The sequence below is a fragment of the Aspergillus undulatus genome (assembly GCF_047715775.1).
Source record: "Aspergillus undulatus strain CBS 261.88 unplaced genomic scaffold BDV17scaffold_36, whole genome shotgun sequence".
Taxonomy (NCBI): domain Eukaryota; kingdom Fungi; phylum Ascomycota; class Eurotiomycetes; order Eurotiales; family Aspergillaceae; genus Aspergillus; species Aspergillus undulatus.
The window spans coordinates 160,839-182,681 of NW_027396640.1; the positions used below are offsets into that span (position 1 = coordinate 160,839).

Consider the following 21,843-nt stretch of genomic DNA (forward strand, 5'->3'; position numbering starts at 1 on the left):
ATGGATTGGCAATATGGGCGGCTCCGATTGGCCCCAGCGCAAACTCCGCTCCATCCATGGGCAGAAAAGCGCATCAAATATTCACGAGAGCATCTCAACTGCTACGCGGAGCATCCTCTCTCGCTCCCTCCTTGCGCGTCAAATTGATATCTTCCATTCTTTCCTACAATCTCCGCTCTGCTGAAAAAGTCTTTCTAGGCTTATTCCGGTTATGCATGGCTGAATTGATGCCACAATGTCTGCCATCTCATGCATCAGCCCAATAAGTCCCAGAGCCCACCACCACACCTGCGATCTCCTTCGTCGCAGGGGTCGATTACGGGCTTGCCCTTCGATTCCAAGTCCATGCGTCAGCAGACCTTTCACCTCGCCAATGCTTCCGTCCGACGAATCGGCGCCTCCCGACGTGGTCGACCGGCTGCGACGTCTATAGCGGATATTTTTGTCCGCTCCTTGGTGATAGCGGGCTACTGCCAGGAGCACTCCCCTCGAAGCAGGTGTCTGTCTACGATGTCAATGAGAGCTTCAACAGGTGAAACAAGGAATTGGGAAGATAGGTGCGTGGGAAAAAGCTTGAGGCGGCTCCAGTCTGGGAGTCCGTCGAGCTTTTTGAGCCGGATTGAGGGTATAGGCATGTATTGTTCAAGAACTCAGCGGATGCTCAATTCTAGCGTCGCACAGCGTGTTGCAATATACGACCCTGACGACCATCGGATAGACCAGACGTCAGCAGGCCAATCTCCGCGCACGGCAAACGGTGACCATGTGAGAGATCTCGGAGAGGGTGCGCGGCCGCCACGGCGTTTGAAAACGGATCCAGATCGTTTGTATGGTGACCACGTCTCCCACAACAATCGGGAACACGTCGAGGATTGCGAGATGCCACACGACATGGTCCGCGTGGAGGATCCCGCTTGGGAAGCCGACAGAAAAAGCGCCGCAAAGAAATTATACCAACATACGTCGGAGGTATACCAGGCATTGTTTGAAGGATCTCTGTCTTGGAAGGAGGCAGCCGATGCGGTTGCTGCGTTTCAGTCATTTCCAAAACAGCTCGATGAGACGGAAAGCGCAGTGGATTACGACTCTGTTCGGAAGTTTGAAGAACATCTCAGGGATAAGACAATCTCAAATCATTACTTATTCACGCTCTACAGACAACTCCCATTTCCGGGCGTGAAGCATCTCTCGAAACGAACCCGCGGTGCGCTTCTGCGCAGGTACGCTAACCCTCAAGACCGCCGCTGGGTCGACGCTCGACGTTATCTGGCCCTGGTGGAAGATATGCTGACTGCACATCTTCCAATGTCTCGGTCGCTGTGGACGACAGCTATCTACCTAGCAGCTCGATCGACAGGAAAGGTGTTCAAAACAGACTTGATACGAGCGATCGGTATATGGAACCAAATGGAGCATATAGCAGGGATCGAATCGGATAGTGTGATCTTTACGATCCTTTTCGATATAGCTGTCAAAGCAGGCCAGTATACTGTCGCCAATCGCTTAAAGGAAGAAATGGACAGAAGGAACATACAATTTGGTCGACATGGGAAAATCGCCCAGATCTTCTACCAGGGGCTGTTGGGTGATGTCAATGGCGTCTTCCGCGCTTTTGATCAGTTTGTGAAGAGCGGAGAGCTCGTGGACACCGCAGTGATGAACTGCCTTATGGTCTCATTTCTTAGAGCCAATGAACCAGGCCTCGCAGAAAAGATCTACCTTCAACTGCTAGAGACTGAAGCACCAAAAGCACCAGAACACTTTGCAAACCAGAAACTTGCTTCAGATATTATTGCTTACAGAAAAGAAGCCAAAAAGTTCGGCCGTGTTCTACAGGTGTCGGCGTCTTTAAAGGACAGCTTTCCAGAACACCATCGTGGTCTTCAACAAGGTCTCGTCCTCAGTCCTGATACGCGGACTTTCTACATACTTCTGGCATACCATGCACGCGAGTCGGGAAGTTTTGATGCATTCAAGTCTGTCCTCAGAGATATGGAAAAGGTGTTTTCCGTACCTCCACGTGGAATGATCTATCTGCTGCTTTTTGAAGGATTTGCCATCCATGGCCGGCGCGGGGAACAATGGACTGCGGGAAGGCTGCGGATGGTCTGGAAAGCCTATCTTCGGGCGCTTCATGAATCCAAGACTAGGGTTCAGCACCAATCGTTTGCTCTGCCGCCTTCTTTTGTTTGGGAGAACCCACTCGGCGGCAGTGGCGTTAGAGCTACGTCCGGTCTTACACCCAGAGCAAACCCGCTATACGTGCCACTGCTTTCAGCTGCCAGTCGTGTGCAAGACGTGTCTCTCGAAGACGAAGATGAGGATGGGCACCAGATGAGTGAGGACGAAGACAACCTAAGCATCGTTGACGAGCTTGGAGATGTCCACGGTGCTTTGAGCATCGAACTGAAGCAGGAACGCCCACGCGGAGACAACAGCTTAGAGTCATTGGAGCACCGGCTTGAGAACGGCGTGTTCTTAGGCCGTACAATGATCATAAAAGTTCTTCGGGCATTTGGCGCTTGCTGTGGACCTGACGATATCATGGAGGCCTGGCTTCGCATTGAGAGCGTCTGGCAGCCCTGGAACCGCAAGGCGTTGGACGTCGCAGCTGTCAAGGACGAGCTAGAGAAACAACTGAACAGAGCCACTCGCCGTGAGAAGGCTGGATTGAAATAATATCTGTGTACATTATTAACTATAGAATCATATATCCTCGATTGAAGTCCAAGCGGCGACCACTCGAGTGTATTTTACATCCATGCAGACCCAAAGTCTGTCCTGGATACCGGTGTATTTTAGCGACATTAATAGATTAGAGCATTTGATACAATTATCTTGACCATTGTTGTTCAGCGCTGGATCCTCACCTCAGTATGTGCTCTTTCACTTGTCCATCAATCGTCCTTCAATCTAGATCATGTGACATTGCGTACTTTCCGCGGACGCATGCAAAGAAAGTAGAACCAGCAACTCTTCTCGGCTTCCTTAAGATCTCACCTCTTATTTCTTCAAAATGCCCCAAAAATGATGAATCACAGTCTGTGGCGTCGGAAGCCCGACTTGGATTACTATCTCCATCGCCACTTTAAGAAAAAGTCGTTCCGGTAAGCTCCCCTCCTGAACTTTTGCTACAGTTCTGACTCGATAGCAGTCCCCTTCAGCGAGAGGTAATCACGGCCGTCGTCGAAGGCCATGATGTCTTCCTCCAGGCTTCAACTTCCTTTGGGAAGAGTCTATGCTTTCAAGTACCGGCCATGACCGGAAGTGGGTGTTAGTTCTCCGCCATAAAGGTCAAACTTTGGCTTGGCTAAGATACGCTTTACAGTGACTCTTGTTGTGTGTCCTCTTCTATCGTTGATGGTGAGTGTACAGTTTCGAAGCATTACTGATGGCGGTTGAAGTAAGCCTAACGCTCATCCAGATGGACCAAGTGAGAGCACTCGCAGATCTGGGCCTACCTGTGGCTACCATCAACTCAACAACAAAGATCGAGGAGAGGCGAGCAATTATACAGGATGTGCTTTCTGGGCACCCGACTATCCGGCTTCTCTACGTAACGCCGGAGCTCTGTCAGACAGATACGTTTCGGCGAAACCTCCAAACCATCCACAGGCAGCGAGAGCTCGTTCGCATCGCCATCGATGAAGCCCATTGCATCAGCGAATGGGGGCATGATTTTCGGCCGGCTTATAAGGAACTTTCCTGGTTTAGAAACTTCTTGACCAACCCACCGGTGCCCATCAGCGCGTTCACTGCCACTGCCACCCCGCAAGTCCGTAAGGATATCATCAAGATACTACGACTGGACCCATCTCGCCTGAAACTCTTCAACACACCCTCGGCACGACCTAACATCCACTACGAAGTTCGATTCCTGCAGCACTTTGCTCCGGATCCTCAAGAACCTGAAGCATTTCAGATTCATGACCTTCTCTCATGGCTACACTCCGTCCGTGGCCGGCGCGAGACACGACTAGGCGCTGCCGCGGTGTCCCAACTTCCCCCAATGACCGGCATAGTCTACGTTTCCACTCGAATGGCGGCCGACAAGCTTGCGCAGGCACTATCTTCATGCGATGAATGCATCCGCGCAGTAGCATACCACGCTGGTCTCTCTACTGAGGAGAGAAAGCGGGTTCAAAAAGAATGGGTAGCCCCTCTAAAACAACAACAGCAACCTAACTCGAATTCGCTTTTTGATCCGAATCCCCTAGCATTCTACATCATTGTCGCTACCACCGCTTTTGGTATGGGCATTGACAACCCCAACGTGCGCTTCGTTGTACACTGGAGCCCCGCAAAGACGTTCGAAGGTTTCGTCCAAGAATCTGGGCGTGCAGGCCGTGACGGCCGCGCTGCTACATCAATAGTCTACTACAGCCCTCAAGAACGAGAGCGCATCCTCCATCTTCTCCGACGGGATATCGAGGACTTGCATAACCGCACAGGCGGTCGAAACAGAGGCCTGCATAATAATGACAAAGTCTCTAAGCTCCAGAATCTCTACGCTCGCAAACAGAGCTTTGAGAAAGTGATCCAATACTGTGAATTAACGAATCGATGCAGGCACGAGCTGATTGGGGAGTTCTTTGGCGACATCGAGCTGGAGAAGATGGGCTCTCAAGTTCCCGTCAAAACGGAGTTTCTCATCAAACCTGAGCCTAATGACAAGGAAGGTATCCTGAGGGGGTCCACCCCTAGACCAGCTCCGTCACCTTGCGATTATGCCTGTGACTTTTGCAAGGATCCGAAAGGGCTAGCAGAGCGCAAGGAGAAGATGGTTGCCGAGGAAGAGCTTGCTTTTTTTCGCTGAGGCTGGTTGGATGGAGACCATGTTTCCTCTAGATAGGCTGTTCCCTGAATTGGCTCATCGCCTCGGTCGCTGAATGCAGTGTTATTTGTTCATTATATGCTTGGGGCTATGTGTACCTGGTCAATTGGGAAAGCGGCATGTCTGGAGTAAGGCGTTATGGAGAAGCTTAGGTTATTCATGTAGGGTTAGGAGCTTTATTCTCATCAAAGAAGATACCTCAAGGAAATGGCACGTTGCTATTTTCGACCGCGTCCGAAGTCGACTCAAAAAAAAAATCAAGTCGTTAAGGACGAAAACACTTTTCAAGTCATATTGCTCTCCACAACTCCGTTTTCTGTCTCAATTCATAGGCCAAATAAGATATATAGTACCAGAAACACCTTCTGCTAAAGGCGTAGAGCGGACGTAGGCTAGGCTAAGTAGAACGTAGTGAGAAGTAGGGTAAGCATTATAAAGACAAAGTGCAAGACGCGAATCAAGCTTAAGCATTACAAGCTCGTCTAGACAGGCAGATTTTCGTAGTCAAGGAGTGGTAGATTCAGGAAGGATAGAAGTATCGATTTGATTTGATTTGATATCGCGGTAACCAACTTCCGGTTCAGGTGTGAGGTTTACTCACTCAAACTCAAAGGCCTGGGGGCGGGGGTACCTAGGCGGATTTTGTTAGCACGGAGGTAAGACTGAGAAGTAACTACGACGAAAGGCTCAGTCGGGGATCAGTATCACGTACAGCGCTGTAGCTCCCGCCGCCAGGGGGAGGCGGAGGGGGAGACCCTGATCCCGGGGGCGGTGGAGGCGGAGCCTCAGATGCAGGTGGAGGAGGAGGGGCAGGACTCTGGCTCTGTGACTGTTGCTGCTGCTGCTGCTGTTGTGCGGCCTGCTGGTAATACTGATAGTACGCCACATAGTTCTGGTAACCACCATAGGCAGCGTAGGGGTCGGCGCCGTAGTACTGCGCATACTGCGCGCTGTAGTCGGCCGCGCTTGTGGCTGTGGGTGTTCCTTGGCCGGCGGGGCTGCCCGTCGCCGGGGGTGTTTGCGAGTGCTGGTGCTGGTTTCCGTATCCGCCGCCGTAGCCTCCGCCGTAGTTGTTGTTGTGGCGGTCTCCACGCTGTCCGTAGCCGCCGTAGCTGTGCTGAGGGGGGTTTTCTTTGAACCTTTGGTACTGTTCGCGGACGTTCGCTAGCAGATCCTCGCATAGCTCTTTTGCGTTCTGGACTTCGTTGGGGTCGGGACCACTGTGTCGTCGTTAATGCTTTTCTTTGTAGTAATAAGGGTAAATGGGCGAGAGGACATACGCAACGTGGAGGTACATCGCGTCATCGCTTTCCCTGCCAGTGCTGGGTTCCATGAAACCAGACCCACGACCCTTGATTTGGACCTTGCACCGTGTCTTCTGCTGGATATGCTTCACGTATGCACCTCCCTGGCCTACAACCTGCGCACGGAGGTTGAAACCAGGAATAGGTTCGAGATTAACGGGAATCTTTTCTTCGGGCCATTTGCGCTAGAGATCGTCAGTAAGATAATGATATCGGGCATGGAATGGCATGGCATACGCGACCGAATTCGTCCCGCTCGACTTGCTCCGGCTCCCGGCGGCGGAATCGTCGTTCGTCGACGAGGTTGGGCAGCTCTTTCTTCATGAGATCGTCAATGATTTCGACAGCCTTTTCGAGTCCCTCTTTGGTTTGGCTCGTCACGTGGAGGTACAACGGCGGGTTCTATAGGGAGTAACCTTGTTAGACAACGACAAGGTACCATGATAGTGGAGATCCACATACCGCTGCAGTGGCCATGCTTTTGTCGGGATAATAATTTCCTCGCGTGGTAACATCTTGAGAATGAAATGATGAGTTTCTTTCCTAAACAACTTGACAAGAATATAACATGGGATGGAGGCGTACCGGCGCCACATTCATCTTTAATCTAAATCACGCAATGGATGTCAGCAGATGCAAACGAGGGGGAGGAGATGCTATGCATGGAATGGGTAAGCTTCTTCGCTATCACAGCAGGTGAGGGTTAGAGGGTAAGGCGCCTGGAAGATCAGTGCGTGCAACAGGAGCAGTTACCATCTTTTGTGTGGATCCTTTGGTCAGTGTATAGCGATTGCGCAAGTCGTTGATTTCAATGTCCTTGATGTAGTCTCCGTCCGCGACATAGATTTCGGCGTTCAATTTCGCATCTCCGCCGGAGGGGGTAGCAGACTGTGATGGGCTGGATGTCTATGATGAAGCCAGTAAATACGTAGAGTCCAGAAGACTATCTTGAAGATTATACTAACAGCGCGAATCGGGGGAACATCGACATGTTGAATTCCCTTTTTAGCTTGCAACTGGGCGTTGATTTTGGCGGCGGCGGCAGCTGTCGAAAAGTTAGTTGCACTGTACCAGAGTTTTTCAAAAGATGAAGTAGGACTAGGACGCACCAGCTGCAGCGACAGGGTCCGCTTTATTGCTCGTGCCAGGGCTTCGAGGTTCACGGCTGAGGGGACTGCGATCTCGAACGGCTTCTGACTGTCGCGACGAAGGAGACCTAGAGCGACGGTCGAATCGCGATCGTCGGGGCTCGGGAGCAGTTTGGTCGAAGCGAGATCGCTTGGGGCGGTGATCGTCGTCAGCCATAGCGGTTATCGTCTGCTCGAGGTTCAAGCTTAAAATTGAGTGGAAAGTGAGTGGTGGAATGTCGCGCAGAGTTCGTTGTATCTAGGCCCGTATTTTGCAAGAAGTTTAGTTCGGCGGTGGAGTCGGAGGGGATCTGCGCTGGTCAGAAACCGGGGTTTTATGAGGGAGCCGACAGAAAGAGCTAGATTGTGGACGCAACTGGGAGCGTCTCAGATAGCAAATGAAGACATTATTCACTCTCTCATATGCGGTAACAGAATATATGTCCAAGGGTTTAAAGCATCAAACAAAGGCGCAAGAAACTCCATTGGGTCACATGGTAGACTCCTTAGCCTCAAATAGGCAGGCGGTATGAACATCCGGAGAGCCAGTCAGACTCCGGTTCTGGAGAATGAGTCAGCCGCCCTGCTCCCCGAGGTCGGACTGGCCAGCCCCAGAATAAAATCAATGAGAACGCCGGCGACTCAATCCAAATCGCCAGTCCTGTGATTCTGTGATTCACCCGCCTGTCTCTTCCAATCCGGGGAGATCATGGCCTTCAGACACCCCCAGATGCTGTCTGCAGCAGCATCAATGCCTTTCCTATCGGCGGCCACCCGCACCTCTCGACTAGCGGCCTCTCTTCCCCGATCCACCTTCACCACCACGACCAGGGCGACCTCCAGCTCAACCTCAGCACTGGCCTACAAGTCCCTGCACCGTCGCTCCCCGCTCACTCTCCCCGTGTCGGAAATCTCCCCGCAATGGGACGCCCAAACGGCTGTCTCGTCCATTCTCTACGAGACCCCCGTTCGCCCGACAAACCCGCCCAAGCGCCATATCCTCAACTGTCTGGTACAGAACGAGCCCGGTGTGCTCTCCCGCGTCTCGGGGATTCTCGCCGCCCGCGGCTTCAACATCGACAGTCTCGTCGTCTGCAACACCGAGGTTGCGGATCTCTCGCGCATGACTATCGTGCTGCAGGGTCAGGATGGCGTTGTCGAGCAGGCCCGTCGCCAGTTGGATGATCTTGTCCCTGTCTGGGCTGTTCTCGATTACACGGACTCTGCGCTTGTGCAGCGTGAGCTGCTCCTGGCCAAGGTCAGCATCCTTGGTCCCGAGTTCTTTGAAGAACTGCTCCAGCACCACCGCGAGATCACCACCCCCGTCGACAACATCAAGGGACATGAGAAGAACGCGGAGAACAGCAAGGCCTCTCACAAGACCGAGGAATATCACCCCCGCAACCTGCCCAGCAGTCAGGCTTTGCGTCACAAGCACGAGCATCTCGATGCCATTACACGGTTGACTCACCAGTTTGGCGGCAAGGTTTTGGATATCAGCACTAACAACTGCATTGTTGAGCTGTTAGTCTTCTTTCACCTCCCATTTCAACTCTACCTGAGCGCATACTAACCGAATCTTCAATAGTTCCGCCAAACCCAACCGTATCGATTCCTTCATGAAGCTCATCTCCCCCTTCGGTATCCTCGAGTCCACCCGGACCGGTCTCATGGCTCTCCCCCGGTCTCCTCTCTTCGAAGCCAACGACGAGCTTGAAAAGGATGCTGCTGATGTGGTCGATGCCTCCACCCTTCCTCCTGGTTAAGATAATGTTCAGTGCCAATTCAAAAGCGAAGTTCGTTTCTTTGAAATCAAGTCTTGTAGCATTGTGCCTTGCAGTTTTTAGTCCAGTCAGCTGTCTCACCCGCTGCATATTTCAAGGCCTTAGACGTTGTTATTTTCTTCGTTCTGAACTAGCACGATTAATTGTCGAGCATTTACTCTAATCCAGTCAAATATGCCCTTGAACTGGCGTGATAGTCTGTAGACCGCTATTCCACTACTGTCAAGCTAGCCCGAATCCGAACGGAGTAATGCATATCTCATTCTTTGATGCTAGTACCAATAACCCCAAAGTCCAAACCCCAAACCAATCCAAGTCCTGTAAAGTCAATATCAAGTCACAGTGTAACCTTCGCCTTGATCCCCTTCCCACGATATCGAATAACCTCACTGAAATTCCCAATCCGAACGCCGACTCTAGCAACCGTATCCAAATCCAAAGAACCCCCAACAGCCCTTTTCAGTGCATCATAGCCAATTCCACTCAAATTTAATTGCACGGGTAGACGCGGCGAGTGAGAAAGGCCTGGTGGGATGAGGAAGGGCTCGGAGTAGTTGATTTGCCCGACCTCGTGGTCGCGTTCGTAAAATGCTGTTGCTTCTATGGATGTGACTTGGGGAGTTGTGTGATTTAGTGGTGAGAAGAGTGCGAATTCAGCTGTTGATGACCAGAGGTGCAGCTAGAGCACGAGATTGTTAGTGCCATTTCGATTCTATAATGCTTGCGGCTGAGACGGAGTCTATTGTAGGCACATGACGGTGCTCAGTATATAGATAATGTATATGGTATCAAACGAGATTTTCAGCGCGAGAGACGGTATCCAAAAAGGTAGATAGTACCGTAGCATCTTGTATGAAGCCCTTGTGGCTAGTGCCGTCGCCAGGCCGGTCTGGATCACCGTCGTTGTTCCCACCAGGGGTTAACTTGGGGACGTGTACTTCGAGCCCTAGTCTAGATAGGGCCTGCCCAAGTTTTGGTAATGCCGGAACAGAGCCTTCGTGCGTTGTCACCACAACGGAAGTGTTAAAGCCTGATGCAGTCAGCAACGGTGGTTTCCCACGCCATAAACTTTTGCCAACGAACCTGACACAAATCTCGAAAGCAGTTCTTGGCCAGCAAGAACGCCTGAAGGCCCGCTTAAGTCAAGTGGACTCCATTGAAGGTCCACATCCACACCAGTATTGGTACCCGGTGCAATCGTGACATCTTTGGCAGTAACATGAGCAATCTTTGTGGCGTTGTAAATCATGAGTAAATCGAGTAGAGGCACCGTCGCTGAGTACTGAGTAGGGTTTGTGAAGTTGACTTTTGTTTTCACCTGGAGCGAGGACTCGGTCGTGGTTCCCAGTTCGAGAGACTCTAAATGTGGCTTCCAGGCGCCAGAAAGAGATCCGCCGTAAGGTGCTAGAAGAGGGTCAGCCAGATGCCACGATATGAATGATCGTACATACGCTTAACAGTTATTTTACCCTCTGCTGGAATACCACGAACAGCAAACTCTCCAAGGCCAGTAGATATCTTCGCATCAACATTGGCCGACACCCTAAGTTTGACCGTGTTGCCTTCAAAGATTAGGCTTGAAAGCACGTCGGTCAATACATCATCATCAGTCACTTCGAGCGGTGCTTTGTTCATGGGAAATTCCACTTGCAAGGCGGTGGTATTATCGCTATCTTGAATCAGAGTGGAATTGGCAGACTGCCATTCTTTCAGGTTAAGGATGCCCAGTTGCTTCCCCTGGTAGTAGACATCAGCTTTGGCCCGAACCTGCGGAATATCTAGATCGAAGTTTAGTTGTTCTGGTACCCCAATCAACACTTTCACCAACGCAGATACGGTAGGTTCGGATTCGGGAGTATCCGGCTCCGCCAAAGGATTTGGTAATGAAAAATGAACGTTGCTCATGGTGAAGTTCTTCACAAGGTTATCCAGGGCATGCCCCGTGAACTGTAGCGGCACGGTCACCGTCTTGAGAATATCAGTCATCCATCTAGGCGCTCCCAGAGATGGCGTATCCGCTCCACGGACGTAGACGACAGTTTGAGAACCGTGGATGTAACTCGTAAGAAGGGAATCGAGAGGTGACCTCTTTCCACCGGGGCAATTCGCGGTAAGTTCATCAGAAAGGCCTCGGATGATGCCAGACACGTTGACTGCCGTTCTGTGACCAGGATACACTGCAACCTCATCAGTCACGACATCTGCAATGGAGATATAAGGATCACGTGGTGAGCAGTTGTCAATCAGCACTTTGAACCCGAGCGGTGGAATACGTAGAGAGAACGGTGAATTTGTCCGGACAGAGACAGAAACATCAACCCCCATTGCACCTTCATCATCAGGTGAATCTATGTCGTGGACGTTGAATTCGGTGAGGGTAACATGCGGAAAGGACGGAAAGTCGTCTCCTAGGAATTGTTTTAGCAGAGGGGGTGGTGAGTTTTGAACTGGGACCTTACCTTTATATGTTATAGAATCAATCAATGTCTGTTCACCTAGGCTCAGCAGGCCGGACCTGAGACGTAAAGTGGCTCTCCCCTGGAGCAAGAGACTCTCCAACCTTCCTTCTAACCAGTCAACCGCAATGGACCGTAGCCCCTCGACTTTACCGGCAACGAGGTTGGCTTCAAAATCAAGGTGATTGACATGGCCATTCCGGATGCTGACTTTGAGGGGAGGCAGAGAGGCAGACCCAACTAGGAGATTTCCGTACTCCGGCAAATAGACATCAACATGAGACTGGTCAGTTTCGACCTCTCTCCCAACCCAGGTGACAAAACGCCCAATGTTCTTCACCGGTCCACTTCGTACGCGATTCGCGTCGAGAACGACATTCGCTTGTACTCTCGTTCTCACCCCGTCACTTGTGGCGGACTCGACCGAGAGGTTTGTAGGTTCGAATACGGCGGCTTCCTTGACGTATTGTTTGGCCAACGCGGGAACGATGAAAGCTAGGATAAGGATGACAATGATGGCGCCGACAGTGAATAGCCCACAAACAACTGTCCATCCAACTTTATTCCGCGGCTTTTTGGGGTCATCATCCGATGAGGCAGTTGCGGAGGCTGGAGAGGAAGCTCGGGGAGACTCGATCCCACCGTACGTTGACAAATCATCGTTGCGCCGATGAAGGAGCGGGGTTGATTCTGATGATACTTCAAACGAGCGTCGTTCTCGATTTATAGATGACGCTTCACGATGATAAGATTCGTCGTGGTGCTCGCCCAACAGAGGCCGACTTTCCTCGTCCGTCATGGCTAGGCTGCTTAAAGAGCGGAGTGGGGGATAATGTGGAGAGATAGCGGAGGCTGATCGAAGGGGCGGACAGAGCCGGGAACAATCAAGTTTGGGGCTTCATCTAAAAGAAAGACACGTTAAGAATAGAGAGAGATGCTGACATGCAAAGATTGTAGTTAACGATGACGGAGATGGTAAGACGATGAAGAGTGAAGGTAGGTAACTAGTTGGTTGAGCTACTAAGCAATGCAGCGGCGAGCCAGGGCAGATGCGATAGCGGCGATCGGCGGCGGAACTGACGCTAAAGGCCTTCCAATGACTGTGCAGCTGTTTCCAGATTTTTGAGTCATTCCCCCGTCAATGATTTATTCTGCGGAAGCTCGCAGCTGTCTCCTTTCCCAATTTTTACTCTCCTCATTCTTTCCAATGGCTTCACTTCGTGCCGTATTGAAGACCCAGAGCTTGCGACAGACCGTGCGACTATACTCCTCGCAAACCATGCCTCCTACCTCCCCCTTCGCTCCCCGCCATTTCCTCTCCATCGCGGACCTCTCTCCCACCGAGTTCGCTACGCTCGTCCGCAATGCCTCTTCACACAAGAAAGCGATCAAGTCTGGGTCAATTCCTCAAAGCCTGCTTGGGTCATTAGGAGGAAAGACAGTGGCAATGATCTTCAGCAAGCGAAGCACCCGGACTAGGGTATCAACAGAAGGTGCTGTGGTGCAGATGGGAGGTCATCCAATGTTCTTGGGCAAGGACGATATCCAATTGGGAGTCAATGAGTCTCTGTACGATACTTCCGTGGTCATTTCCTCCATGGTATCCTGCATTGTAGCTCGTGTGGGTGCACACGCAGAGGTTGCCGACTTAGCGAAGCATTCTTCCGTTCCAGTCATCAATGCTCTGTGTGACTCCTTCCACCCTCTCCAGGCCGTCGCCGATTTCCAAACCATCTATGAAGCTTTCACCCCCAAGGCCCACCATTCATCAAGTCTGGGTCTGGAAGGGCTGAAGATCGCTTGGGTGGGCGACGCCAACAATGTCCTGTTCGACATGGCCATTGCTGCTACGAAAATGGGAATTGACATTGCTGTTGCGACTCCTAAGGGCTACGAGATTCCTGCGAACATGCTTGAGCTCATCATGTCTGCCGGTGAGGGTGTCTCTTCCCCAGGCAAGCTTTACCAGACCAACGTTCCTGAAGATGCGGTCAAGGATGCGGACATTCTCGTGACGGACACGTGGGTTTCGATGGGTCAGGAGGAAGAGAAGGTCAAGCGACTTCGGGAGTTTGAGGGTTTCCAGATCACTGCTGATCTAGCCAAGCGAGGAGGCGCAAAGGAGGACTGGAAGTTCATGCACTGTCTCCCGCGACACCCAGAGGAGGTTAGCGACGAGGTCTTCTACAGCAATCGGTCACTAGTCTTCCCTGAGGCCGAGAACCGGCTGTGGGCTGCTATCTCTGCTTTGGAGGGCTTTGTCGTCAACAAGGGAAAGATTGAATAAATTTGGAGGTATACGTAAAAGCAGATATGATTTAGCGTTATAATTTATTGGAAAAAAGATCATTGACATTATGCCGATTAAAGAATGTGTTTAACCGAGGGAAAGCCTCCAAGTCATAGGTACTCGGGAGCCACCTACATCATGGTTAATCTCAATGGCTTTGCCGTGATCGAGGGCTTGATAGCTAGTCGAATATACTGCTATGCAGGGTAGGTAACTGGTCGAGCACTGGCAAAGATCTTGGAAGTTGGAGCAAAAGTGGAAGGATCGACCTTCACATGCCCCGAGTATGCGTGCGGAGTCATCCTTTGCCGGAGATGGGATGATCCAGACCTGCACCTTGCAATCCTCAACTTTCCATATTTATCTACCCTCGCCTTCTTCCTCAAAGTCTCACGATTCCTTTGCCTATGGTTTTCAGTTAATAATCTCGCACCGTGCTTGATTGGATTGCATACTATTCAAATGGCTGTAAGTGGACCTTCCCCCGCAATCCGCATAGAAACCCCGAGCATATACTAACATCGAACAGTCCTCTCCGTCCCAAGCCCTACCGGGCACCCGGTCTCGTCGTTCTTATCCATCATTGAATCAAATATCTGTCGCCCCTTTGACGCCACATTACCCCATAGATGACGAGAATGATCCAGACCGTCGCCCACAAGACTACTTTTCTCCACGAAACGAAGCTGCCGACACTCCAACTAGGACATCCTACTTATCTAGCTTCTCAGTTCCAGGTACTCCTGGCGTTCTATCGCGTACGCCATCGCGGAGCGGCTCACGCGCGCGCCATCACACCCGAAGCAAGAGCTCAACTTTTCATTTAAGCGACACAAGCCTTCAGGAACAGAATGTAGTCCAACCTCTTTACCACCACTCCAGGAGCACCCCAAGTGGCCTTGCCAGTGCCGGCAGCAGGAGCAACAGGCGCCATTTAGCCCACCAGCACCATCACTCTGAAGCTCGAGACCCTGAGTGGATGCTCCGTGCGGGAATCGCGCTGGCGACCTCGGCGCGCGAGGAAAAGGGCCAGAGCTGGCTGGTGAAGCGGGAGAGCTCGACGAGCTTGGTCTCGGACGGAAAGTACGAGGTGGATGCCGTGTCTCAGTCTCTACGCTCAGGCCTAAGATCGCGGCCTAGGTCCTCGGGCAGGTCAACACCAGCCGGCGCATTGTCCCGGTCTCGCGCAGCCAGTAGAAGAAATAGCAGACCGGACCTCGCCATGACGGGACTAGAAATGTCCATGCCATTGCCAATCTCGAAGCAAAGCAGCTTCCATACGCCCTCGGCGTCAGTGCCGCGAACACCCTCTCACCTCACGAACGAGGAGGCGGGATCTCAATCTTCTCAAGCTCTTCTACCAGACTTTATAGACGAGCGAGTCCGCGCAGAGATGCGGGATACCCTCCAGCAGCATGCCGAAGGCGACTACGACTCGGCCATCTCAGATGCCTCCTGGGACTCCGAAGACGATAGTGAGTACGAAGAGATCGACGAGCGCGAACTCCAGCGCTTAACCCGCGAACGCGGCTTCGGCCTTGGGAGCTGGGTGGACCGGATGGTGGAATGGACTTTATTCGGCGTCGACGACTGGCCACTCTCAACCATCTCAGAAAACGTACCAAGTTCACAGCCACCACAAGCAGACTCAGCAGAAGAGGCCCATGATCGTGACGGAGAGGACGAACTCGAGAACGGAAATGAAAACCGCCGCCCATCTGCCACCAGTCTATCCGATAAGGACATCGACAATGACAACGACGAGAACAAAAGTCTCTCAGATACAAAATCCGAAATCATTCCACCAGAACAGGCCGGAGACCGCGGCGGCTGGGAAGACGCAGGATGGTTCTTGCGCACGATAAAGCAGGCGCTTGTTTCCATATGATCTAGCCCTTGCTATCAATGTGACCGTTCCTGTATATCCTTGATACCGAAGCGAGTTTCTTGTTCTGCACATTTAATGTGCGATTACAAACTAATAATAAGCTTTTGGAATGGCGTTAATTGGGGGACCACGCTGAATTATTGAGCAGTCTTAAATGGTAAATAAATATATTGTTCCTCGGCTCCTGAGTTTGTAGATACAGTAAGGAAATTGGAATGGACTGACACATCTGTCCGAGCATTTTTGAGAGACTATCGAATTTGTTTGTATTCAAAGATCTTTAGGTGTTGGATGAATTATGCCATTAATATCAAGGCGCTACCATCATCAGCTATCTGACGATGTCGACTAGAGTGCAATGTTCTGTAGACACATTCCGTCCGATGATCGATCACCGACCCGGCAGTTGCACCGGGAGATGGACAAGATATGCCCGACATGTGGGTCTGTCCAAGGCATAGAGCAGCAATAATATGAGGCACGGATCCGCTGCGAGTAAATGATGTGGAATGATGTGGATGATTGGGGGTATACAAGAGGGGGCATCACGACAAAAAAAAAGGCGAAAAAAAAACCAAGGAAAAGAAAGAGTGAATATGAACAATTTGATGGTGCCGCCGTGGAATATGCGTAGCTGAAATAGGCCGATGATAAGTGATTCCGCCATCTAGATAACAGTAAAAGGGAAAGAAAGGATGGGGTCCAGAATAATGGCACAGGAATAACGGGAAACGGGTACGGAATGAGGATGATGGTAACAAGAACTCTGGTTTCAATTAACGCCAAAGATGAACCCGTAACTCTCTAGTTCATGCAGTTTGTATCGTGATCGTATCGTAGGGCATGCACGGTCGAGGATGTGAATGAAAGGGTGGTCGGTAGAAGATAGCCGCTGGAATTGTTGCGGATGCGAAACATTGATCCAAACACCAGATGAAGATTACCATGGTCCGACTTTGACTGGAGTTCCGAGCCCATATGTCCCGGAAAGGAGTTGCTCCCGAATGGATCCAAATTCGTTGCCCCCGGGACTTCCGTAACCTTGGGATTCCGGTCCATGCATCCATCCTAAGCCGGACGCTAGCTCATTGACAGCTGCCTGAAGTCTGCCACCGGAGTTCAGGTTGTGTTTTGCCAGCTTCTGATCCCAGCCTCCGTACTGTAATTGAATACCTCCCCCACGTTTGGAGGCCTCTCGAATCACCAGAATCCAAGCCTTGCAGATTTCATCATATGCAGAGTCCCGCTCTACATTGTTTTGAGGTGAGCTCCACCGCGGCAGAGAGTGTATGATTTCCGTAGCATCATCCAGATAGCTCAAGGATATAGACGGTTGGGTTTCGTTGGGTGGTAAGAAATGCGGAGTAAAGTCGCCCAGAGCTTCTAGAAGATTTCCCAGAGGCTGACGAACTCGATTGTAGGCGTAGTCGGACTCGGGGTTGCCACCCAAAGGGAAGGAGGATTGTAGGGTAGTTTGATAATTTCGAAGGACCTGAAGGGCAGACGCAACGCTCGGCCGAGGAGCGGTTTGTACTATCTCGTCTGCTAGATTCGGATGATGATGGCTGATAGTCCGGAGGATACCGCGGAGAGCATCGGTATCGAGAGTTTCCAGCAGTCGAGGTAGGGAGAGCGGCCTTCCACCGATATTGGGTCGAGCACGTTTTAGTTGTCGAGACGAAGGCGGTAGGGATCTTGGAGTGAAGGCTGGGGAGTTGGTAGGAGAAGCTGACATTCGGCTGTCATATTCATTGTTGTCATCGTCTGCTTTCCGCTTGCGGTTATTGTTCGGAGTGTGACTAGGAGTAGACACTGAAATATGGGGTTAGATATAGCTCACTAGAGCACTTCGAAGCGAGACAGAAAACATACTTGGGCGAGAGGGAGAGAGGCGAGAATATTCGTAAAAGTGAGGCGGCACAGGTGGTGTAGCCACCAAGCTGTTCATGATGGCCGCAAACAGTTGGCCGGGAAAGGAAGGGTAAAAGAGGTCGGACTTGGTAGCCGGTTGATAGGAGAGAGGGCGGCGAGGAAGCGAGATGAATGGCAGCTACGTCCACGGGGAGGGCGGCAGAGAGGGGACGAGCTAGGAGGGAATATATAAGCAAGGGAAAGACAAGGCAGAAAGATGCAGGTGAAGGAGAGAGAGAGGAAGTGAGTGAATTGGTGGGGAAAGAAGAAAGAAGAAAGAGAAGCGGTGGGCGATGGGAATGGAGACTCTGGCGGGTTGCAGGAGGCAACGCAGACCCAGTTGGCAACTCGTCACTTCACGGCCTCCCAAGGTTGTGAACTATGAGTTACAACATCCCGATACTAGAATATTTTTGATCATTGAATTGTACATATTTTATTCATATTTGCCACTTCTCCCTCAAATCCCGGGATATCACAATACTACATACATACATAATAACGAACGGCTGAAACCTTTCTTAGCCCGACGCCAGGGAAATGCAACTACCAAGACACCCAAGACAAGATGCAGCTGACCTGGGCTACCTAGGTATTCCTCTACAGATACAAAGACTGGGCGGCGACAATATCCCTGCGGACCTTTGTCAGCGCTGTCTCGAATTTACTCTCAAGCTCCTCGCTGCCCATGACTTTGGCTGCTTGGGCCATTTGTCGCAGACACTCTTCTAATCGGCGAAAGACGCGGATCAAGCTGCCTTCGTAAACGTCGGTCATTCCGCTAGCATAGGTTGTTAGATATCGCTCCTCGCGCTCAGGTATTTTGAGGGGAACTTACCAAATGTCGGCAAATGACTTCCCGTTCGCCCATTCGTAAATAACCTCCATCAGCTCCCAATGAAAGCTCTGGACATAATCCTCCTCGCTGACGGCGAGCTTCGACTCCTGTGCGACCTTAGCAACGATCCGAGCTTGCGCTTGGATCTCTTTGAGGGGCTTTGCAAGCTCTTCCTTTGACAGCGCCGGTGTCTCCTTTGTTTTCTCCTCGAATACGAAGACACTCAATACGGCCGCCGCTTGCTCGGGAGTTAGCTTGTTGAAAAAGCCGTTGAAGAGAAGCTCGCTGAGCATCAATTCATCACCTGTGCTAATTTCACAAGCGACACGTGCTTTCAGCTGGACTACTTCGGCCTCGTTGATGAACCCGAAGCGGCGGAGAACACGTTTTCGGCACTTCAATTCGTCCAGCTGCTGAATCGCCATACCTTCGGAGATCTTCTTCTTGGTCGCTTTGATCTTGTTGCCGAGATCAACCTTCTCCGAATATTGTTCATACAACTCTTCTAATCGCGGAGAATTGTGCAATGGGTTTGAGAGTAAGCGAGACTCAAGAACCTCAATTTTCTAGGAACGAATCAGCATCTTGCGTATTGTTTGAAGCCAAAAACTACTTACCCTTAACGTTTTCTTAAACTCATCGTCCTTGATACCCATGTCTTCGATAGGGTCGAGCACAGCAATACCGTCCGGAAACCGCTTCTTGACTTCGCCTACCTTCCTGCCCAATGCTGCGCGTGCATCGGCAGATTGTAAATAATTAGGAGGGTGAATCCGCACATGCGAGATGGATTGAATGCAGTTGAGAAGGAGAGGAACGACCGCCCACTGGAACTTTTCACCCTCCTTTGGCGGGCGGACACCTGGCGGCAAGTCTTCAAAAGTTTTTGTGCCAACAGATGCTCCATCAACCACCTTCAGGAGAACATCAACAACGTAGCTTTCATGATCGCTAAACTCCTGTTGAGGACCTTTTTGGGGCTTGCGTCTCTTGTGGTTGACCACTACCCCCCAGTCAAAGTCAAGGTCTTTATACTTGATGTGAAGGAAACGACCAGGCGCGAGATAGGGTATGGAATAAGTTGGATGGCTGATAACCGCCCGAACGTCATCACTGAATTGGTCAATTTGTGTTCGAATATCGTAGTATTCACGAATGGTTCCTTCGTCCGAGATGGTCATATTGGACCGTTTCTCCTCTAATTCGGCAAGTTCTGTCTGACTGTCAGCATGCTGCTTCGACCACTAGACAACGGGAAGCCTTACCCTTTTCAAGGCCTGCTAGACCGGCAGTGTTCTGGAATTGATAGAAACACCTTTCAAGCATGAATTCGGGTGAGATACCCTCCACACGCATAAGGTTAAGGATCATGTTGTAGCCCAGATGGAAAGCGGAATTGAGTCGGTCCTGCTCTCCACGGACGATCTCCTTGGCCACAGCAGGATCCATCTCTTCTCCTATCATCATGATGACAATACCACGGTCGTCAAGACCTCTCCGACCAGCGCGACCTGACATTTGCACGAATTCAGATGGGGTGACCCAGCGCTGGCTGAAACCATCGAATTTCCGAACGCTTGTGAACACAACAGTTTTTGCGGGCATGTTGAGACCGATAGAAAATGTTTCGGTGGCGAAAAGAACCTTAAGAAGACCTTCTTGGAACAAGATCTCGATGGTCTCCTTCAAAATAGGAAGAAGCCCAGAATGATGAACGCCAATACCTCTTCGGAGAAGAGGCAGGATATTTTGAATCTGGGGCAGGTTTCTGTCTTCTTCCGACAGCATCTCAATCGCACTGTTGAAGACTTTAGTTACCATCTCTTTCTCCGAGTCATCGTTGAAGGACAAGTTCTTCATCTTCAAAGCATAGAACTCGCACTCGCGCTTGCTGAAACTGAAGACAATCACAGGGTTCAGGCTTTTAAGCATAACCATCTTGACGATCTTCCAAATATCATCATTGTCTTGTTTTCCGCCTTTGTTGAGCTTCTTGTCCTTGCCCTTTCCTTTCCGTTTGGCGAGCGCGTCCGCTGGGTCATCGCCCTTCTTGTCTGAGATCGAGCTCATGGCCTTTTGGAAGTTTTCCTCACGGAAAACGCCCTTCTCGTCCACAATGAGATGCATTCCATCGGAACCGGCGGGGAAGAAGTAATGTTGTAGCGGCGTCGGTCTGAAGTCGGTATATACAACGTGGCACGGCTGGTTGTGCATTTTTGTTATCCATTCAGCGAACTGCATTGCGTTGGGAATTGTCGCAGACAAAAATACGTATCGAACCTTGTCGGGGAGTAGAATGATTGTCTCCTCCCAAACAACACCACGCGCTGAAGTCGCAGTTAGTAATATGTAAGATTACATGAGATTTATTTAACTTACTGGCGTCTCGCATGTAGTGAATTTCGTCAAATACGACCCAGGCAACTTCGCGCATGATCTCGGAGCCACGATATAGCATGGATCTCAGAATCTCGGTGGTCATAACTAAGCAGGTAGCAGTAGGGTTGATAGTGACATCTCCGGTCATTAGACCAACGTCACCAAAGTCAGCTGCGAATTCTCGATATTTTTGATTACTCAAGGCCTTGATCGGACTTGTATAGATGACTCTCTGGTTGTTCTTCAAGCTCTGAGCGATAGCATATTCCGCAACCACAGTCTTTCCCGCACTAGTATGAGCCGAAACCAACACACTTTCTCCTCGCTGAATCGACGAAACAGCAACCTGCTGGAAAGGATCAAGAGTGAATGGCCAGACCCTCGCGGGATCCTCGGGAGGCTTGTGTTGCGAAATCGGCACGTATGGATATTTCGGCGGAATGGCGACTTGATGGCGAACCTGATGCGACAACACCACTGGGCCCGCCTCTTTCTCAGCTTGAAGTCCTGCGGAGCCTGCAATCTCGCGCTCTTGCGCAGTCTCGAACAAGTCCGCAACAACGGGCTCCGGTTCCTCTTCTAATCGCAATCGCTTCGCCTCGGGTTGATTGTTGCTATCTTCACCTGAAGCCTTATTTTCTTCGCCATCTTTGTCGGCAGCATCGGTAGTATCTGCGCTCTCCTTGATGTCGGCAGTCCCGCCATTCTCCTTCACATCGCCATTGACCTGGCGCTTCTTGCTCTTGTCTTTTCTCGGTCGTCGGGATGCGGATTCGGAAGGCTGGCCCACCTGGGGCTTGTCCTCGAAAACGTCAAAAAGCTCATCCATTGTCGAGCAGGTGATGAGGTTGAGCCACCGCAAGACGCTCAAACCGAGGGTTGAATTCTCCGCTGTTTCCAAAATTTCTTTATCGCCGTAACTGCCCGCGACTTGTTCACCGCTAAACGGACCGCTCGGCAGAACCACCTGCACGGAGAGCTCCAGGTCACGTGCCACCTAGACTCTGCCGATTCGATCCCGTCCGCTTCCTG

At 51.1% G+C, this 21,843-nt stretch overlaps 9 protein-coding genes across 9 annotated transcripts; 5 read left to right on the plus strand and 4 right to left on the minus strand.

The window, feature by feature from the left end:
• The first annotated feature begins 111 nt into the window (after positions 1-111).
• BDV17DRAFT_267681 (pentatricopeptide repeat protein) lies at positions 112-2,995 on the plus strand. The gene has a single exon (XM_073758398.1). It carries the CDS (start codon positions 250-252, stop codon positions 2,677-2,679), a length of 2,430 nt encoding a protein of 809 aa, XP_073614007.1. The 5' UTR covers positions 112-249; the 3' UTR covers positions 2,680-2,995.
• Positions 2,974-4,929, plus strand: BDV17DRAFT_133451 (putative RecQ family helicase RecQ). Its single transcript, XM_073754175.1, has 4 exons — positions 2,974-3,107; positions 3,155-3,273; positions 3,329-3,363; positions 3,425-4,929. The coding sequence occupies exons 1-4, from the start codon at positions 3,028-3,030 to the stop codon at positions 4,814-4,816; spliced, it is 1,626 nt and encodes a 541-aa protein (XP_073614008.1). The 5' UTR covers positions 2,974-3,027; the 3' UTR covers positions 4,817-4,929.
• A 394-nt stretch (positions 4,930-5,323) lies between these two features.
• On the minus strand, positions 5,324-7,703 carry BDV17DRAFT_133429 (KH domain-containing protein). The gene is made up of 9 exons (XM_073754174.1): positions 7,248-7,703; positions 7,104-7,183; positions 6,892-7,044; positions 6,724-6,745; positions 6,601-6,653; positions 6,376-6,540; positions 6,115-6,323; positions 5,547-6,054; positions 5,324-5,465 (listed from the first exon to the last, which is right to left on the minus strand). The coding sequence occupies exons 1-9, from the start codon at positions 7,441-7,443 to the stop codon at positions 5,442-5,444; spliced, it is 1,410 nt and encodes a 469-aa protein (XP_073614009.1). The 5' UTR covers positions 7,444-7,703; the 3' UTR covers positions 5,324-5,441.
• A 271-nt stretch (positions 7,704-7,974) lies between these two features.
• Positions 7,975-9,031, plus strand: BDV17DRAFT_282814 (acetolactate synthase regulatory subunit; the record flags this gene model as incomplete). Its single annotated transcript, XM_073760262.1, has 2 exons — positions 7,975-8,789; positions 8,854-9,031. 2 exons carry the CDS (start codon positions 7,975-7,977, stop codon positions 9,029-9,031), a joined length of 993 nt encoding a protein of 330 aa, XP_073614010.1.
• Positions 9,032-9,255: 224 nt separating this feature from the next.
• BDV17DRAFT_133517 (uncharacterized protein) lies at positions 9,256-12,531 on the minus strand. The gene is made up of 5 exons (XM_073754176.1): positions 11,509-12,531; positions 10,501-11,457; positions 10,133-10,453; positions 9,889-10,079; positions 9,256-9,728 (listed from the first exon to the last, which is right to left on the minus strand). Exons 1-5 carry the CDS (start codon positions 12,302-12,304, stop codon positions 9,387-9,389), a joined length of 2,607 nt encoding a protein of 868 aa, XP_073614011.1. The 5' UTR covers positions 12,305-12,531; the 3' UTR covers positions 9,256-9,386.
• Positions 12,532-12,712: 181 nt separating this feature from the next.
• argB (ornithine carbamoyltransferase) lies at positions 12,713-13,792 on the plus strand (the record flags this gene model as incomplete). Its single annotated transcript, XM_073760263.1, has 1 exon — positions 12,713-13,792. One exon carries the CDS (start codon positions 12,713-12,715, stop codon positions 13,790-13,792), a length of 1,080 nt encoding a protein of 359 aa, XP_073614012.1.
• A 319-nt stretch (positions 13,793-14,111) lies between these two features.
• On the plus strand, positions 14,112-15,879 carry BDV17DRAFT_133545 (DUF3984 domain-containing protein). Its single transcript, XM_073754177.1, has 2 exons — positions 14,112-14,263; positions 14,325-15,879. The coding sequence occupies exons 1-2, from the start codon at positions 14,258-14,260 to the stop codon at positions 15,681-15,683; spliced, it is 1,365 nt and encodes a 454-aa protein (XP_073614013.1). The 5' UTR covers positions 14,112-14,257; the 3' UTR covers positions 15,684-15,879.
• A 607-nt stretch (positions 15,880-16,486) lies between these two features.
• Positions 16,487-17,924, minus strand: BDV17DRAFT_133550 (cut8/STS1 family protein). Its single transcript, XM_073754178.1, has 2 exons — positions 17,556-17,924; positions 16,487-17,495 (listed from the first exon to the last, which is right to left on the minus strand). The coding sequence occupies exons 1-2, from the start codon at positions 17,629-17,631 to the stop codon at positions 16,624-16,626; spliced, it is 948 nt and encodes a 315-aa protein (XP_073614014.1). The 5' UTR covers positions 17,632-17,924; the 3' UTR covers positions 16,487-16,623.
• Positions 17,925-18,019: 95 nt separating this feature from the next.
• BDV17DRAFT_267703 (ATP-dependent RNA helicase MTR4) lies at positions 18,020-21,701 on the minus strand. Its single transcript, XM_073758399.1, has 5 exons — positions 20,812-21,701; positions 19,698-20,759; positions 19,050-19,645; positions 18,433-18,998; positions 18,020-18,375 (listed from the first exon to the last, which is right to left on the minus strand). Exons 1-5 carry the CDS (start codon positions 21,638-21,640, stop codon positions 18,195-18,197), a joined length of 3,234 nt encoding a protein of 1,077 aa, XP_073614015.1. The 5' UTR covers positions 21,641-21,701; the 3' UTR covers positions 18,020-18,194.
• Between the last annotated feature and the right edge of the window lie 142 nt (positions 21,702-21,843).

Bases quoted from the DNA above. Each gene is read 5' to 3' on its own strand.
- BDV17DRAFT_133451 (XM_073754175.1), top strand. From the start codon at position 3,028: ATGATGAATCACAGTCTGTGGCGTCGGAAGCCCGACTTGGATTACTAT. The intron at 3,274-3,328 runs GTTAGTTCTCCG...TACGCTTTACAG, and splicing joins GGCCATGACCGGAAGTGGGT to TGACTCTTGTTGTGTGTCCT. The intron at 3,364-3,424 runs GTGAGTGTACAG...ACGCTCATCCAG, and splicing joins GTCCTCTTCTATCGTTGATG to ATGGACCAAGTGAGAGCACT.
- BDV17DRAFT_133517 (XM_073754176.1), bottom strand. From the start codon at position 12,304: ATGACGGACGAGGAAAGTCGGCCTCTGTTGGGCGAGCACCACGACGAA. The intron at 11,458-11,508 runs GTAAGGTCCCAG...AACAATTCCTAG, and splicing joins TGATTCTATAACATATAAAG to GAGACGACTTTCCGTCCTTT. The intron at 10,454-10,500 runs GTATGTACGATC...ACCCTCTTCTAG, and splicing joins GGGTAAAATAACTGTTAAGC to CACCTTACGGCGGATCTCTT.
- BDV17DRAFT_133550 (XM_073754178.1), bottom strand. From the start codon at position 17,631: ATGAACAGCTTGGTGGCTACACCACCTGTGCCGCCTCACTTTTACGAA. The intron at 17,496-17,555 runs GTATGTTTTCTG...CCCATATTTCAG, and splicing joins CCTCTCTCCCTCTCGCCCAA to TGTCTACTCCTAGTCACACT.
- BDV17DRAFT_267681 (XM_073758398.1), top strand. From the start codon at position 250: ATGCATCAGCCCAATAAGTCCCAGAGCCCACCACCACACCTGCGATCT.
- BDV17DRAFT_133429 (XM_073754174.1), bottom strand. From the start codon at position 7,443: ATGGCTGACGACGATCACCGCCCCAAGCGATCTCGCTTCGACCAAACT. The intron at 6,541-6,600 runs GTATGTGGATCT...TACTCCCTATAG, and splicing joins AAAGCATGGCCACTGCAGCG to AACCCGCCGTTGTACCTCCA. The intron at 6,324-6,375 runs GTATGCCATGCC...GACGATCTCTAG, and splicing joins AGCGGGACGAATTCGGTCGC to CGCAAATGGCCCGAAGAAAA.
- BDV17DRAFT_267703 (XM_073758399.1), bottom strand. From the start codon at position 21,640: ATGGATGAGCTTTTTGACGTTTTCGAGGACAAGCCCCAGGTGGGCCAG. The intron at 19,646-19,697 runs GTAAGGCTTCCC...ACAGTCAGACAG, and splicing joins TCTAGCAGGCCTTGAAAAGG to AACTTGCCGAATTAGAGGAG. The intron at 18,999-19,049 runs GTAAGTAGTTTT...ATTCGTTCCTAG, and splicing joins AGTTTAAGAAAACGTTAAGG to AAAATTGAGGTTCTTGAGTC.